Source organism: Carassius auratus, unplaced genomic scaffold (genome assembly GCF_003368295.1).
Source record: "Carassius auratus strain Wakin unplaced genomic scaffold, ASM336829v1 scaf_tig00029205, whole genome shotgun sequence".
In the NCBI taxonomy this organism is placed as follows: domain Eukaryota; kingdom Metazoa; phylum Chordata; class Actinopteri; order Cypriniformes; family Cyprinidae; genus Carassius; species Carassius auratus.
This window is the reverse complement of record NW_020525751.1, coordinates 1-12688: the sequence shown is the minus strand read 5'-3', so window position 1 is coordinate 12688 and position 12688 is coordinate 1. Positions and strand designations below refer to the sequence as shown.

Sequence of the window (12688 nt, the reverse complement as noted above, 5' to 3'; positions counted from 1 at the left end):
TTATATTACAGCAAATTTAGTGAGTGAAAAAACGAGACTCTTATTTTGAAATGGCACAGGCCAAGTTTATGCCTTAGGGAATCATCCCGGTTTAATTATTTTCTATTATTATTATATTGAATATCACCCAATTATCATCGAAACGTGTTTGATGCCTGTGTATTCCCTTTGTCTAGTGAATCCACCTTATATGTAATGTAGGCTTGTATCGAGCCAGAGCTGGTGGGTGTGGGAGGGGACTCTTATTCTGAAGTGTATGTGGGCGCTAGAGTGATAGCGGAAGTGCGTGCCGCTAGTCGCTGCAGTTCAGGCGGATCCCGTCAGTGTCTGATCACAAACTTTCTGTCAAATCCGAAAAACACCCGAAACCCGGTGAGTTATCCGCGGAGCTGCTTCACACACCCGTTAAACAGTCAAGGGAATGAGATAACACCCGCAGCGCAGGCGAGGACCAGTTTACGAGCGCAGGCCTATAATACAGTCTCATTCTGTGCGTGTGTGTGTGTGTGTGTGTGTGTGTGTGTGTGTGTGTGTGTGTGTGTGTGTGTGTGTGTGTGTGTGTGTGTGTGTGTGTGTGTGTGTGTGTGTGTGTGTGTGTGTGTGTGTGTGTGTGTGTGTGTGTGTGTGTGTGTGTGTGTTTCAGGTGACATGGGGGATAAGGAGTTGATGTGGGCCCTGAAGAATGGAGATCTGGATGAAGTGAAGACTCTGCTGGTGAAGGTGAGGCACACACACACCATATCATCACATTCATTCACTTAAATATCCAAAAAGGTCTGACAGCTCGTGAAGGTTTATAGACCCTTAAAATACTATCTATCTATCTATATATTGTTTTTCCTCCTGAAGCATTATCCAATTGGAATAAAAAGGATTGGTGATGTCAGCTGAAAAGAGAAATTGTTTATGAAAACACAAATGTGATTTGATCACAAAAATACAGAAATGAGTCATGAGTTAGTTAAGAAACAAAACATTGTCATGACAGTATTTTCAGAAACATACTGTGGCACTTTTTGTTAATGGTAACAGGCAACAGGTGGATTTTTTTCTCGACGGTTTTCTGTTTGAACCATGTTTGATCCAGTAGAACAACAGCACTAGGATGTTTGTTATTAAAGTCAACATGAAACATGGTTCATAATGAATTAGATTTCAGTAACGTGACTTCAACTACTGTCAACGACTAGCTGATTATTTCATCTTTTGTGTGTGTGTGCATTTGTTTTTGTAGTTCTTCTCTTTTAAAGACTTTTCAGGAGTCAGTTTTGCTCCTGGAGCATTATCCAATAGGAAAACAGGAACTGATGATGTCATCAGAAATAGAAAGTTGTTTCATGAGGCTGAGCATGAATTTACTTTTAATGACAGATTATAAAGACAAATCAGTCAGTATTTCAGTGTTTGTCTGATGATACAGTAATCGTGCAGGTATTATCATAACAGTTTTGTTCTGTGTATGCGGTGGTTTATTTACGGTTTAAAGAGGTTCAGGAAATGTCACACACACACTCTGGGCTGTAGGTCATCTGTTAAGTGTGTAAACTGTATACACTTCTCACTAGGGATGTAACGATTAACCACGAGCCAGTTGAAAATCAATTAAAATATGTGAAGATTCAAATCGGTTGAGATGCTAAACAAATCACGATTTATTTAGGGCTAGGAGTTTATATGAACGCTTTAAGCTCCACCTGCCGTGGTGTTCGTAAGTGCTTTGTTTACAGCGGTAACCAAGGAAACGCTTTAAGCTCCACCTGCCGTGGTGTTCGTAAGTGCTTTGTTTACAGCGGTAACCAAGGAAACGCTTTAAGCTCCACCTGCCGTGGTGTTCGTAAGTGCTTTGTTTACAGCGGTAACCAAGGAAACGCTTTAAGCTCCACCTGCCGTGGTGTTCGTAAGTGCTTTGTTTACAGCGGTAACCAAGGAAACGCTTTAAGCTACACCTGCTGCGGTGTTCGTAAGTGCTTTGTTTACAGCGGTAACCAAGGAAACGCTTTAAGCTCCACCTGCCGTGGTGTTCGTAAGTGCTTTGTTTACAGCGGTAACCAAGGAAACGCTTTACGCTCCACCTGCCTCGGTGTTCGTAAGTGCTTTGTTTACAGCGGTAACCAAGGAAACGCTTCAAGCTCCACCTGCCGTGGTGTTCGTAAGTGCTTTGTTTACAGCGGTAACCAAGGAAACGCTTTAAGCACCACCTGCCGTGGTGTTCACAAGTGCTTTGTTTACAGCGGTAACCAAGGAAACGCTTTAAGCTCCACCTGCCTCTGTGTTCGTAAGTGCTTTGTTTATAGTGGTAACCAAGGAAACGCTTTAAGCTCCACCTGCTGTCAGAGAGTGAATCTGCGTCTCATTCAGATATTTTTTTTTAAGTATAGTTCTGCAAAACTCAAGTCAAACCATTTTGTTTTTGCTTCAGATTTGGAAATGATACAGTCTCTAATTCAGATTAAAAACGGCTCGTGGTGCATCTATGCTGCATCTCGGTTTTGGATCATGATTGAAATGCAGTGGTTGCCTCTCATTTTAAATGGAAATGGCACACAGTGCCTCGTTTTGTTTATATGAAGAGATTATTAGTGTTATTTATTTGATTTGGGGCTTTTTTTAATTCAGTTTACTTTTGTTATTTAAATTATATTTAAATTTGGTTATTTAGTAGAAGCTTTTATCCAAAGCGACTTACAAATGAGGACAATAGAAGCAATCAAAACCAACAAAAGAGCAATAATATGCAAGTGCTGTATTATTATAGTGGTTTTAAACAAAGAATGTGCAGCATTTTGTCCAAGTGATGATAAAAGGACACATTTGATCACAATTTATAATTTGTCTTAAATCTAATTTTGTAAAAAAAATTAAATTGTGTTTTTAGTGAATCGTTACATCTCCACTTCTCTCTTTCTCTCATTCATTCACACACACACACACACACACACACACACATTATATCAGAGGAGCAGGAGGAACTCCAGGACACCAGCTGTGTGTGTGTGAGTCGTGTGGTTCAGCGCCTCAGCCTCAGAGCATCTCACCTTCATCACTTTAGCCGTCAGATGAGATCAGATGAGCTCAGGAGTCACTCGTGACGCTCAGTGTTTTGTCTTCTGTGTGTGTGTGTGTGTGTGGTTGTGATATGTTTAGCTCAGTGGTCTACCTCACTTCACACTCACAGCAGGTTCACATGATGGTTTTCTGTGTGAATGTGCTGCTCATCATCTTCTTAAGGAATAAAAGCCTTGAGGTTCACGCTATAGACTCACACACACAGCTACATCCCACACACAGTGGAGTGATTATTACATAATGTAAATGGTACAAATAATGTAGAAAAAATTCAAAAAAGAGCAAAAGCAGTGCTTCTATAAGAAATATATTTATTTTAAAGAAATAAACATCCTCTGAACAATTGAGGAAGGTCTTATAGATGACTTCAGATGACATCATATGCTTGTTTTGTGATTTCTATGTATTAAATCATCTATTTATGTCTATTTTGGCAGTGAACGATTATAATATATATATATATATATATATATATATATATATATATATATATATATATATATATATATATATATATATATTAAATTATAATATTTATACTCTTTAAGAATATCTGTAATAACATACATATTATTATTATTATTATTACTTTTATTATAGTTTATTATATTTACCATAAAATTAAATTACTCATATTTAATATAAATTTATAATGTATTATAATGTATTTAATATTATTTTATTACTATTTATAGTTAAAACTTATAGTAAACTATTTATATAATTATATTTAATAATATAATATTATTTAATATCCTGTTTTATTATAATGACTGAAGTATCCTTAACCATAAACTTTTTTTTTAAATTTATGCAATTATATTGAACATTGATGTATTCACTATTCAATATAATTATATTGAATAATACATATTATTATTAAATATATATGCTAAAGACAATTTGTGACCCCATCTTTTTATTATTTTTATTTTCTTTCAATTTTTTTATTTAATAATGAACCCTAACCCAATTAGGTTATATAATTTAATATTATTATATTTATTATATAAAATAATAAATAATTCTAAATTCTGTAAAAATATATATTTAATGATGAACGCTAACTTAAGATAGTGTAATCCAAATATATTATTGTTATAAAAACAAATAAATAATTTAAAAATAATAAATTATTTCTATAATTATATTAAATAATGATAATGAATATTCTAGCCATTATTTCTAATGCCTACAGTTTCCTTAGTGGTGTTAAACATGCAGTGTGTTGTGTGTGTTGTTGTGCAGGCGGAGGATGTGAACAGGACTCTGGAGGGAGGACGCAAGCCGCTTCATTACGCTGCAGACTGCGGTCAGACCGAGATGCTGGAGTTTCTGCTGTCTAAAGGAGCCGATGTGAACGTAACTGTCCTCCTGCTGTGTGTGTGTGTGTGTGTGTGTGTGTGTGTGTTTACCATGTGGAGTCAGAGCAGATATAAGTCCTGCACACCTGATAGCATCAAACCGTCAGCATGTCGACTTCAGCAGAATTCGAGGAGAAAACATAATATAATATAAATATAAACACACATACAAAGTAAAAAAATATATATATAATTTTTTTATATATAAAAGCTAAATAGATTTACAGTAGAGTAGAAAATGCTAGAGTTAGGGTCAAAAAAAGATAAGAAAAAGTTTTTTTAGCGAATATAAAAGAAATGTAATTATCAAATAAGATAACTAAAGCTTTAGTAATTTAGTTTTTGTATAGTATCAGATAGTATCACAAATATTATCTATTTGTGCCTTTTTTGGGATAATCTAATCAAATTAAATACTACAAAAACAAAATAATCATTAATATATTATTATATGCATATTATAAATAAATTATTAAAATGACAGTATGTATGTTTAATGGTTATATTTAATACTATTTATTTAAATTATAATGCACTAATTTAAAATAATAAAGACCAAGTTTGTTCATTAATATTTATTTTTATTTTAAGTTGTAGATATTTGATCAAGTTAACTAAATTAAAATGATTTATTTATATAAATAGATTTATGCTCCTGAGATAAGTGACTTGTGAATACGCATGATTTCCCAGCATGCATCTCTCTCTCCATCTGATGCATAGATGCTGTTTGAAACGATAATTCTGCTGTGTTCTTCTCGACAGGCTCCAGATAAACACGGCATCACTCCGCTGCTGTCTGCTACCTACGAGGGTCATGTGACCTGCGTCAAGATTCTTCTAGAAAAGGTAGTGATGCAGTGTGTGTGTGTGTGTGTGAGAGAGAGAGAGATAGAGGTGGGCGGCTCAGCACAGTCTTATATCACAGTATGATATAATAGATGACAGTAATGATAAATATCACAATTTTCCCGTGGACATTCAACAATAATGGTTTGTTGATGAAATAAAATAAAAAAAAATGCACAAACAGTCTGTGCCTATTGTGGAATAATTGAGTGATTCACATTATGAAACACTAAAAACAAAACAAAAAAAACTCTTAAATGATATAATTAAAATAATTCAGTATTATATAAATACATTTACAATATTTTTGTTTTGTTTGGTTAATTATTGAAATATTAGATATTTATAACAAACAATGAATATATTAAGCAATCATTTTTGTATTAATACAATGTACCACTTTGTCTGGCTAGATATTCAACAAAAAATATTTTAAGATTAAATATCAATATATTTGTGTGCATTTCGGAATAATCCAAATCCAAATGAAAATCATATAAAATGTTATTATATTAGATAAATTATTGGTATTTTTGCTTAATATGTAGATACAAATTAACATTAAATATAAATAAAAAATGTTAATTAAATGTTAACAAACATAATATTATGTTTTATTTGTTTAGGAATTGTAACCTAATAAACAAAAAATAGGCAAGACTCTTATATATATATATATTTGTATAGCGCTTTTCACAATGCAAACCGTTGCAAAGCAGCTTTACAGAGAAATTAAGTTTCTAAAATATATTTAGTAGTAGTTTATCACTAGTTACTGACTATATATATGTATATATATAATATAAAATTCTAATGAAATGAATCATATTTAAAATTGAATATATTTAACTTTTTATTAATTGGAAATAATTTTGGGTTATTTAAATAATTTAATAATTGTAAATAGAAAATAGCCAGTATAAACACGCCTATCACATGCATCAGTTGAAATCTATATTAAAGTGACTTTTTTGGATCAGTTCAACCAAAAATGAAAATCTTAGGTGCATGTGACTTTCTTCTTTCAGACAAATCCAGTCGGAGTTATAGTAAAAAAAAATGTCTGTGATCTTTTAAGCTGTTTGATGGGACTTTTTTGTTTTATGGATGGCTGTTTTTTATTTCACTTCTTTTGGACTGATGCATGCAACACCCGCCGAGTGCCATGAAACAGCTTTTATATATAACTCATATACACCTAGGATGCCTCGGGATTGAATAAAACACAGCCTAATTTTCATTTTTTGGGTGAACTAACCCTTTAATGTTCCTCGAGATATGTGAACATCTTATCTGGACTTCCTCTGGTGCCTCGTGTTGCCTCGTTTAGGAAGTGTCCTGTTCTGAATGATGCAGGTGTAAACGCAAGCGCTCCGAATCTCTGCTGGCTGTGCGTTTCTGCGCTCGTGTTGTGTTGTGTATATTGTGTCAGCGTTCAGAGAAAGGGCTTTTTGTTTGAGGTTTAAAAGCTGAAAGCGTCCGCAGGGTCAGACAGGGTTTATAACGCAGTACAGCGCTGCACATTCTTCACTCAGACCCTCTCTGATGTGCTCAGGACGTCCCGCAGGAGCTGATCAGGAATATTTCAGCTTATTCTCCACCCAAATCCCCATCGGATCACTTTCTGGTGTCGTCCTGCATGCACACAGGAACATGCTGAAGAGTTAAATCCAGTCTTTAAGAAACAGCCAGTTATAGGGGCCTGTGAAAAAAAAAAAAAAAAAAAAAAAATATATATATATATATATATATATATATATATATATATATATATATAAAATATTATTTTTTTATGATTTTTTTCCAGATGTTATTTTATCCCCACATTTTAAGCTTTCTGGTCTTTCTGGATGTTTTAATGGTGTCCGTAATCAAAACTTAATTAATTGCAGTCATGAAACATTATGCAAATGCAATTTAACAGCAATTTACTAAAAGTTCACAATAACAAAAAAAAACTTTTTTAGGGTCCTATGACAGATTTTTTGTTTGTTTCAAAATTCTATTTAAATTTCCATATTTTTAAATTTATATCCGAATTTTGTGTTTTCTGTTTTAATTATTTCTAGATTTAATGGTTTGATTTATTTTTCTGGTTTTAATTGTTTAATTGTTTTTTTTTTTCAGTAACAGTGCCCTATTATTAATTAATTTTATTAACATTAATTTAATTTAGATTTTAATTTAGCTTTCCCCTTTAAAATAGTTGTATTATTGTTAATATTATTTATTTTAATAATCAGAAAATCTTATTGTCAAAAGTCTTATTGTTAATTTCAACAAATTAGGATGTTTCATATTATTTTTTATTAGATTTGCCTGTTTTAATTACCAGAAATGTGTTTGACTGTGGACATAGAAATGCATCTTTTCTATGTTGGTGGTGTTGAATTGTTGTCTCACAGGATTGTGGGTGTTCAGTTCACACCCGAAATCAATCTGTGAATCTGAAAAACATCACACATGAACACTTTACCTCAAGAACCTCACTCTCGTGGTTTTATTTGTACCAGATTGTTATTAACTAAAACCAAATGTTATTATAAACTAAATGCAATTTAATTTAAATTTAATGCATATAAATAAATAAAAAAAATGAATAAAACTAATTTAATTTCAGCTCATTGCAGAGGCATTGTAATCAAATAAGTCAAATCAAATGAACTGAAACCAATCAATTAAAATGATTTTAAAAAATAACATTTTAAATTAATTTAGTGTATATTTTACATTTTAACAATGATTTTCAGCGTGAAAGTAGCCACTGAAGCAGGAATGGCATTAAAAAACAAATAAACTAATCTGGAGATGGATTGAATCCAATGATCAGTGTTTATTTCCTCGTCATCTGTTGATGTCTGATTGTATTCACCTTCTTCACTTTCTCACTCTGATGCTCAGAAACATGGCAGATGCAAGAAAGAGTCACATAACTGACATCGAAAAAAAAGGAGTGATAAAAAGCACTTCCTCTTTTTTTTTTAGTTGTCAGATGCTCTGAACAGGAAGTAAAACTTCCATAACTACCACCAGCTGAATCATGTCATTCATTTTATTCTTATATTAGCTTATATTCGACACATTTCGAGCATTTTATCTCCCCACTGAAGAACGTTTAAAACATTAGCCAAGTCATCATTTAATAGTTAATTTGGTGTTCTATGAAGATTCTTAAAATGTAACAGTCTTTTTTTTTTTACAGCTGTACCTTTAAGATCTCTGTGATGTGATTGGCTGACCTCTTCGCATACGAAATGAGCAGCAACCAACCCAGCCCCAGAGATGTTGATATGCAAATTAAAGTACTTCAATATGTCAAATGAAGATAAACTAAAGCTTAGAAATAAAAGTAATTAAAAAAAAAGGTTTATTCGTTTAATAGCCTGTTAATAATTACATTTTTGAATTTTTGGGGTGTAATCAGTCATAAATATATTTTACATTTCTAGTCTAATTTCTTTAACAATAATAAATGAAAAAATATATATTGTTTTAAACTATTTGTTATCAGTTATATATATATGTGTGTATATATAAGTAAATGCTTTATTCTGTTGATACCCTTGAAAATATAACTTTTTTAGATAAAATTAGCTTTACATATCTCATTTGCTATTTTAAATATTATTTTAATCAACTCAATTTAATAGATAATTTAGTTTTTCACCATCATCCCTAAAATAAAGCCACTGTATCTTTAAGATCTCGACCTGTTAAAGAGCTTTGTGATTGGCTCGTTAAACGCTCCACAGCTGCTGAATGGCCAATAGTTGCTGATATGCAAATGATATGCTAATGAAGTCATGGTTGTGTAGTCAGCTGTTTTAAAATGTGTGCTGAGTGGATGATTTGTAAGGAGGATTAATGATCCTCACAGTCTACATTCGACAGACTTTTATTAATGCTGATATGGTTTTGTGTCGTGAGTTTCTACCCAGCATGCATCAGTGCTGAGAATAGACAGCGAGCTGAACAGATGTTTTTTTATGAGGCGAGAGATGTGAAACTAAAGAATGAAGAGGTGTGTGTTCGGTGGCCGCTGGCCTTTTTTTTACAGAAATCCACGGCTCTTCAGATGTTTGATGACCTTGGGTTTGGGCTCTGAATCCTCCAGCTCTGACCGGTGTGTGTGTGTGTGTGTGTGTGTGTGTGTGTGTGTGTGTGTGTGTGAAGAGGAATAATTCAGTGAGGGTCAATACACCGCATCGATCCGCTCGGAGGATAATATTTCTGTAAAGGCCAGCGAGACGTTCGATTAGACTCATGCTTGGCTCCTGTAGATTTTGCATGAGATTGGCTGTAACCAGCTCTTATTGGTCAGGAGGAAGGCTAATCTGCTGTAAATTGTTCTTTATTTCTTGAATGATGTCTTGTGAAATCCAGCAGAACTTTGGCTCACGTGAAGTCTGGTTATTTTGGATAAAAGTGCAGAATTAGGGGCCATTCACACAGAAACAGGTTTCACTGAGCTGCATGTTTGTGGAAGAGAGCAGAAGCACAAGAATGTCAATATTTTTTACATAAAAAAATGTATATTTTTGGTCTACCGAATTATTTTTGTTATTAGATTATTGTCAGGAGAAACTCCTTGAAAAATGGACACAGAGAACTTTTACAGTTTATCACAAGCAATGCAAAGAAATGCAGCTTTTCTTGCTATTCATGCTAACAAAATTCTAGACATTTTGTTAATCATGTTAAAAACATGCTAAAACATGCTACAGACATGCTAATCATGCTAACAATATGCTAGTCTCTTGTTAATCATGCTAACAACATGCTAGTAACTTTGCTAATCATGCTAACAACATGCTAATAACATACTAGTCACTTGCTAATCATGCTAATGACATGCTAATCACTTGCTAGTCATGCTAGCAACATGCTAGAGACATGCCAGTCATGCTAGAAACAGGCTAGAAACATGCTAATCATGCTAGAAACATGCTGGTCGCATGATAATCATGCTAGAAACATGCTAGTGACATACTAGCAACATGCTAATCATGCTAGAAACATGCTAGCAACATGCTAATCATGCTACAACATGCTAGCGACATGCTAGTCACTTGCTAATCATGTTAGAAACATGCCAAAAACATGCTTGCAACATGCTAATCATGCTAGAGACATGCTAGCCACATGCTAATCATGCTTTTTGTTATTAGACTATTGTCAGGAGAAACTCCTCAAAAAATCTACACAGAACTTGTACAGTTTATCACAAGCAATGCAAAGAAATGCAGCTTTTCTTCCTGTAAACTGCTTGCTGTAGCCTCACAAACACAACTTTTCTTCCACATGGACCGATGAAAGGTTGTATTTATACTAAATATTAGTATTGCAATTATACGATAGTACGACTGTTTTAAAATAGCAAAATTTTAGTTTATTAGTACTTATGGCAATAATAATAAAGCCATCATAATATATTATCAAACATTTTAGGCTAAATTGTGTGCAGCCCAACAATGAATCGCAGCAAACCCGGGGATTTTTCTTATGTGTCACAATCACAACGGTTATCAGACCAATCACAGAAAAAATGATTTGAAGATAATAACAGGTTTTGTTGTATACTGTAGTGTTGTGTAACTAAGTGGTTAATGTGTGTTTTAGAGACGTGTGTAAGAGTAGTTTGGTCTTGAAGCACCACAGTGTTGTGTAAGTGTGTGACACACACACACACACACACACACACACACCGCTTGTGAACCTGTGGGTTAATTAGGATGAATGCTATTGTGTATGATTGTTTATGTTTCTGCTGCAGGACTTGCTGCAGGTGTGTTTAATCTGTGTGTGTGTGCGTGTGTGTGTGTGTGTGTGTGTGTGTGTGTTCCTCTAGGGTGCTGATAAGGATCGGAAAGGTCCGGATGGTCTCAGTGCGTTCGAGGCGGCTGAGAGCGATGCTATTAAAGCTCTTCTGAAGTGAGTCGGACGCTGCCGGCAGCGGAGAGGTTCTGACCACAACCACTGGATCCAGCAAACACACACACACACACACACACACACACACCTCTCTGTCTCCGCCCACTGCAGCTCCTCTAGGTTTCCTTTTGTTTTCCTCCATGACCGTTTTATTTTATTTGGGGGAGGAGCTTAATTTCCCCTCCAGTTGATCAGAGTCAGCCATTGGCTGATGGACCTGTCACTCATGCCTCCCATAAGGACCAATGGGAAGTCCTGTCTAACACCACTAAACACGGACTTTAGAGTTCAGACTACAGCGAGTGTATGATTACGGTGATCATGATAATGTGTACATTTATTTCTCAGACTGTTAACTAGGAACGAGTGGTTTGTGTAGTTGAATAGAGCTGATGAGTTTCCCTGCACTCCAGTGTCCCTGGCTTCAGCTCAACATCAGAAGAACAAATATTACAGACGCTCGAATCGTTCTGGGCTGACGCTCGACGTTGCTTTTGTGCCCCTTTGGAATTTGTGTTGTGCTGAAACTAAATGAATCGTCAGCTGCCTGTGGCTTGTAGAGTGTTTAAAACAGGTTCTCTTCTCGCTCTCTCTCCTCTCCTCCCTCTCTCTCTCTCTCCCTTCTCTCCTCTCTCTCTCTCGTCTCTCTTCTTCTGCTGACATGATGGCTGTTTTAGCTTCTCGAGGTACAGTCATGAACTAATATTCCCATCCATTAGCAAGATCTTACATTGTAAACATGCATATCTGGCAATTGGGTTTTGAAAAGTCTGTTTGAAATTAAAAAAACAACAACTACAAATAAAATGTTTTTCCAATTAATCTCGTTTGATTTTGTCACGTTCAAGTTGTGGTTTCAAATGTTATATAAGTATGCCATTAATTGTGTAATAGAATTATTTCTTTTTTTTTAGTTATTTGACCATGGATTGGATGGATAGATTTAAAGCCGTTAGATTTGGTGTTAAATCAAAAGCTGATATAAGAGGTGTCTTGACTAATACAGTGAAATAACCGTGTGTGTGTGTGTTGTGGAAGGGTTTTATCATGAACACACTCGGGTCACTGTGTTTTTCTTTCTTTCTTTAATGAAGTGCTTGTGTTAATTACTGATCACCTCGGCGAGTCTCAGACCTTTGTCGCTGTCACATCACAAAGAAGTCAATTATTCAGGTTCTGATAAAGCTGCTCGTCTGCTCTTGTCTTTGTGGAGACGCTGAACGCACTGAAGAATCAGGATAAACACATCATCTCCACGAGTGAACCAGCTCTGTTTACTGTCTGTGACACTAAAGTGTTTGTCTTCTATATCTCTCATCAAATCGAATAACTTGTCTTCTGCATCTTGAAACGCTCTTCCTCTCCGCCTGACTTCAGTTAATGTTAACGCCAAAACACAAACGTGGTTAGTCATTCGCTTTAATCCTTATTCACTATTTTACTTGGAAATGCCTGATTTGGCAGTTAAATGGGAGTTT

The 12688-nt window shown here is 34.6% G+C and overlaps 1 protein-coding gene across 1 annotated transcript; it reads left to right on the top strand.

Moving 5' to 3' along the window:
* Window positions 1-240: 240 nt before the first annotated feature.
* LOC113079783 (myotrophin) lies at window positions 241-11376 on the top strand. Its single transcript, XM_026251990.1, has 5 exons — window positions 241-372; window positions 644-720; window positions 4315-4428; window positions 5196-5279; window positions 11128-11376. Exons 2-5 carry the CDS (start codon window positions 649-651, stop codon window positions 11212-11214), a joined length of 357 nt encoding a protein of 118 aa, XP_026107775.1. The 5' UTR covers window positions 241-372; window positions 644-648; the 3' UTR covers window positions 11215-11376.
* The last annotated feature ends 1312 nt before the right edge of the window (window positions 11377-12688 follow it).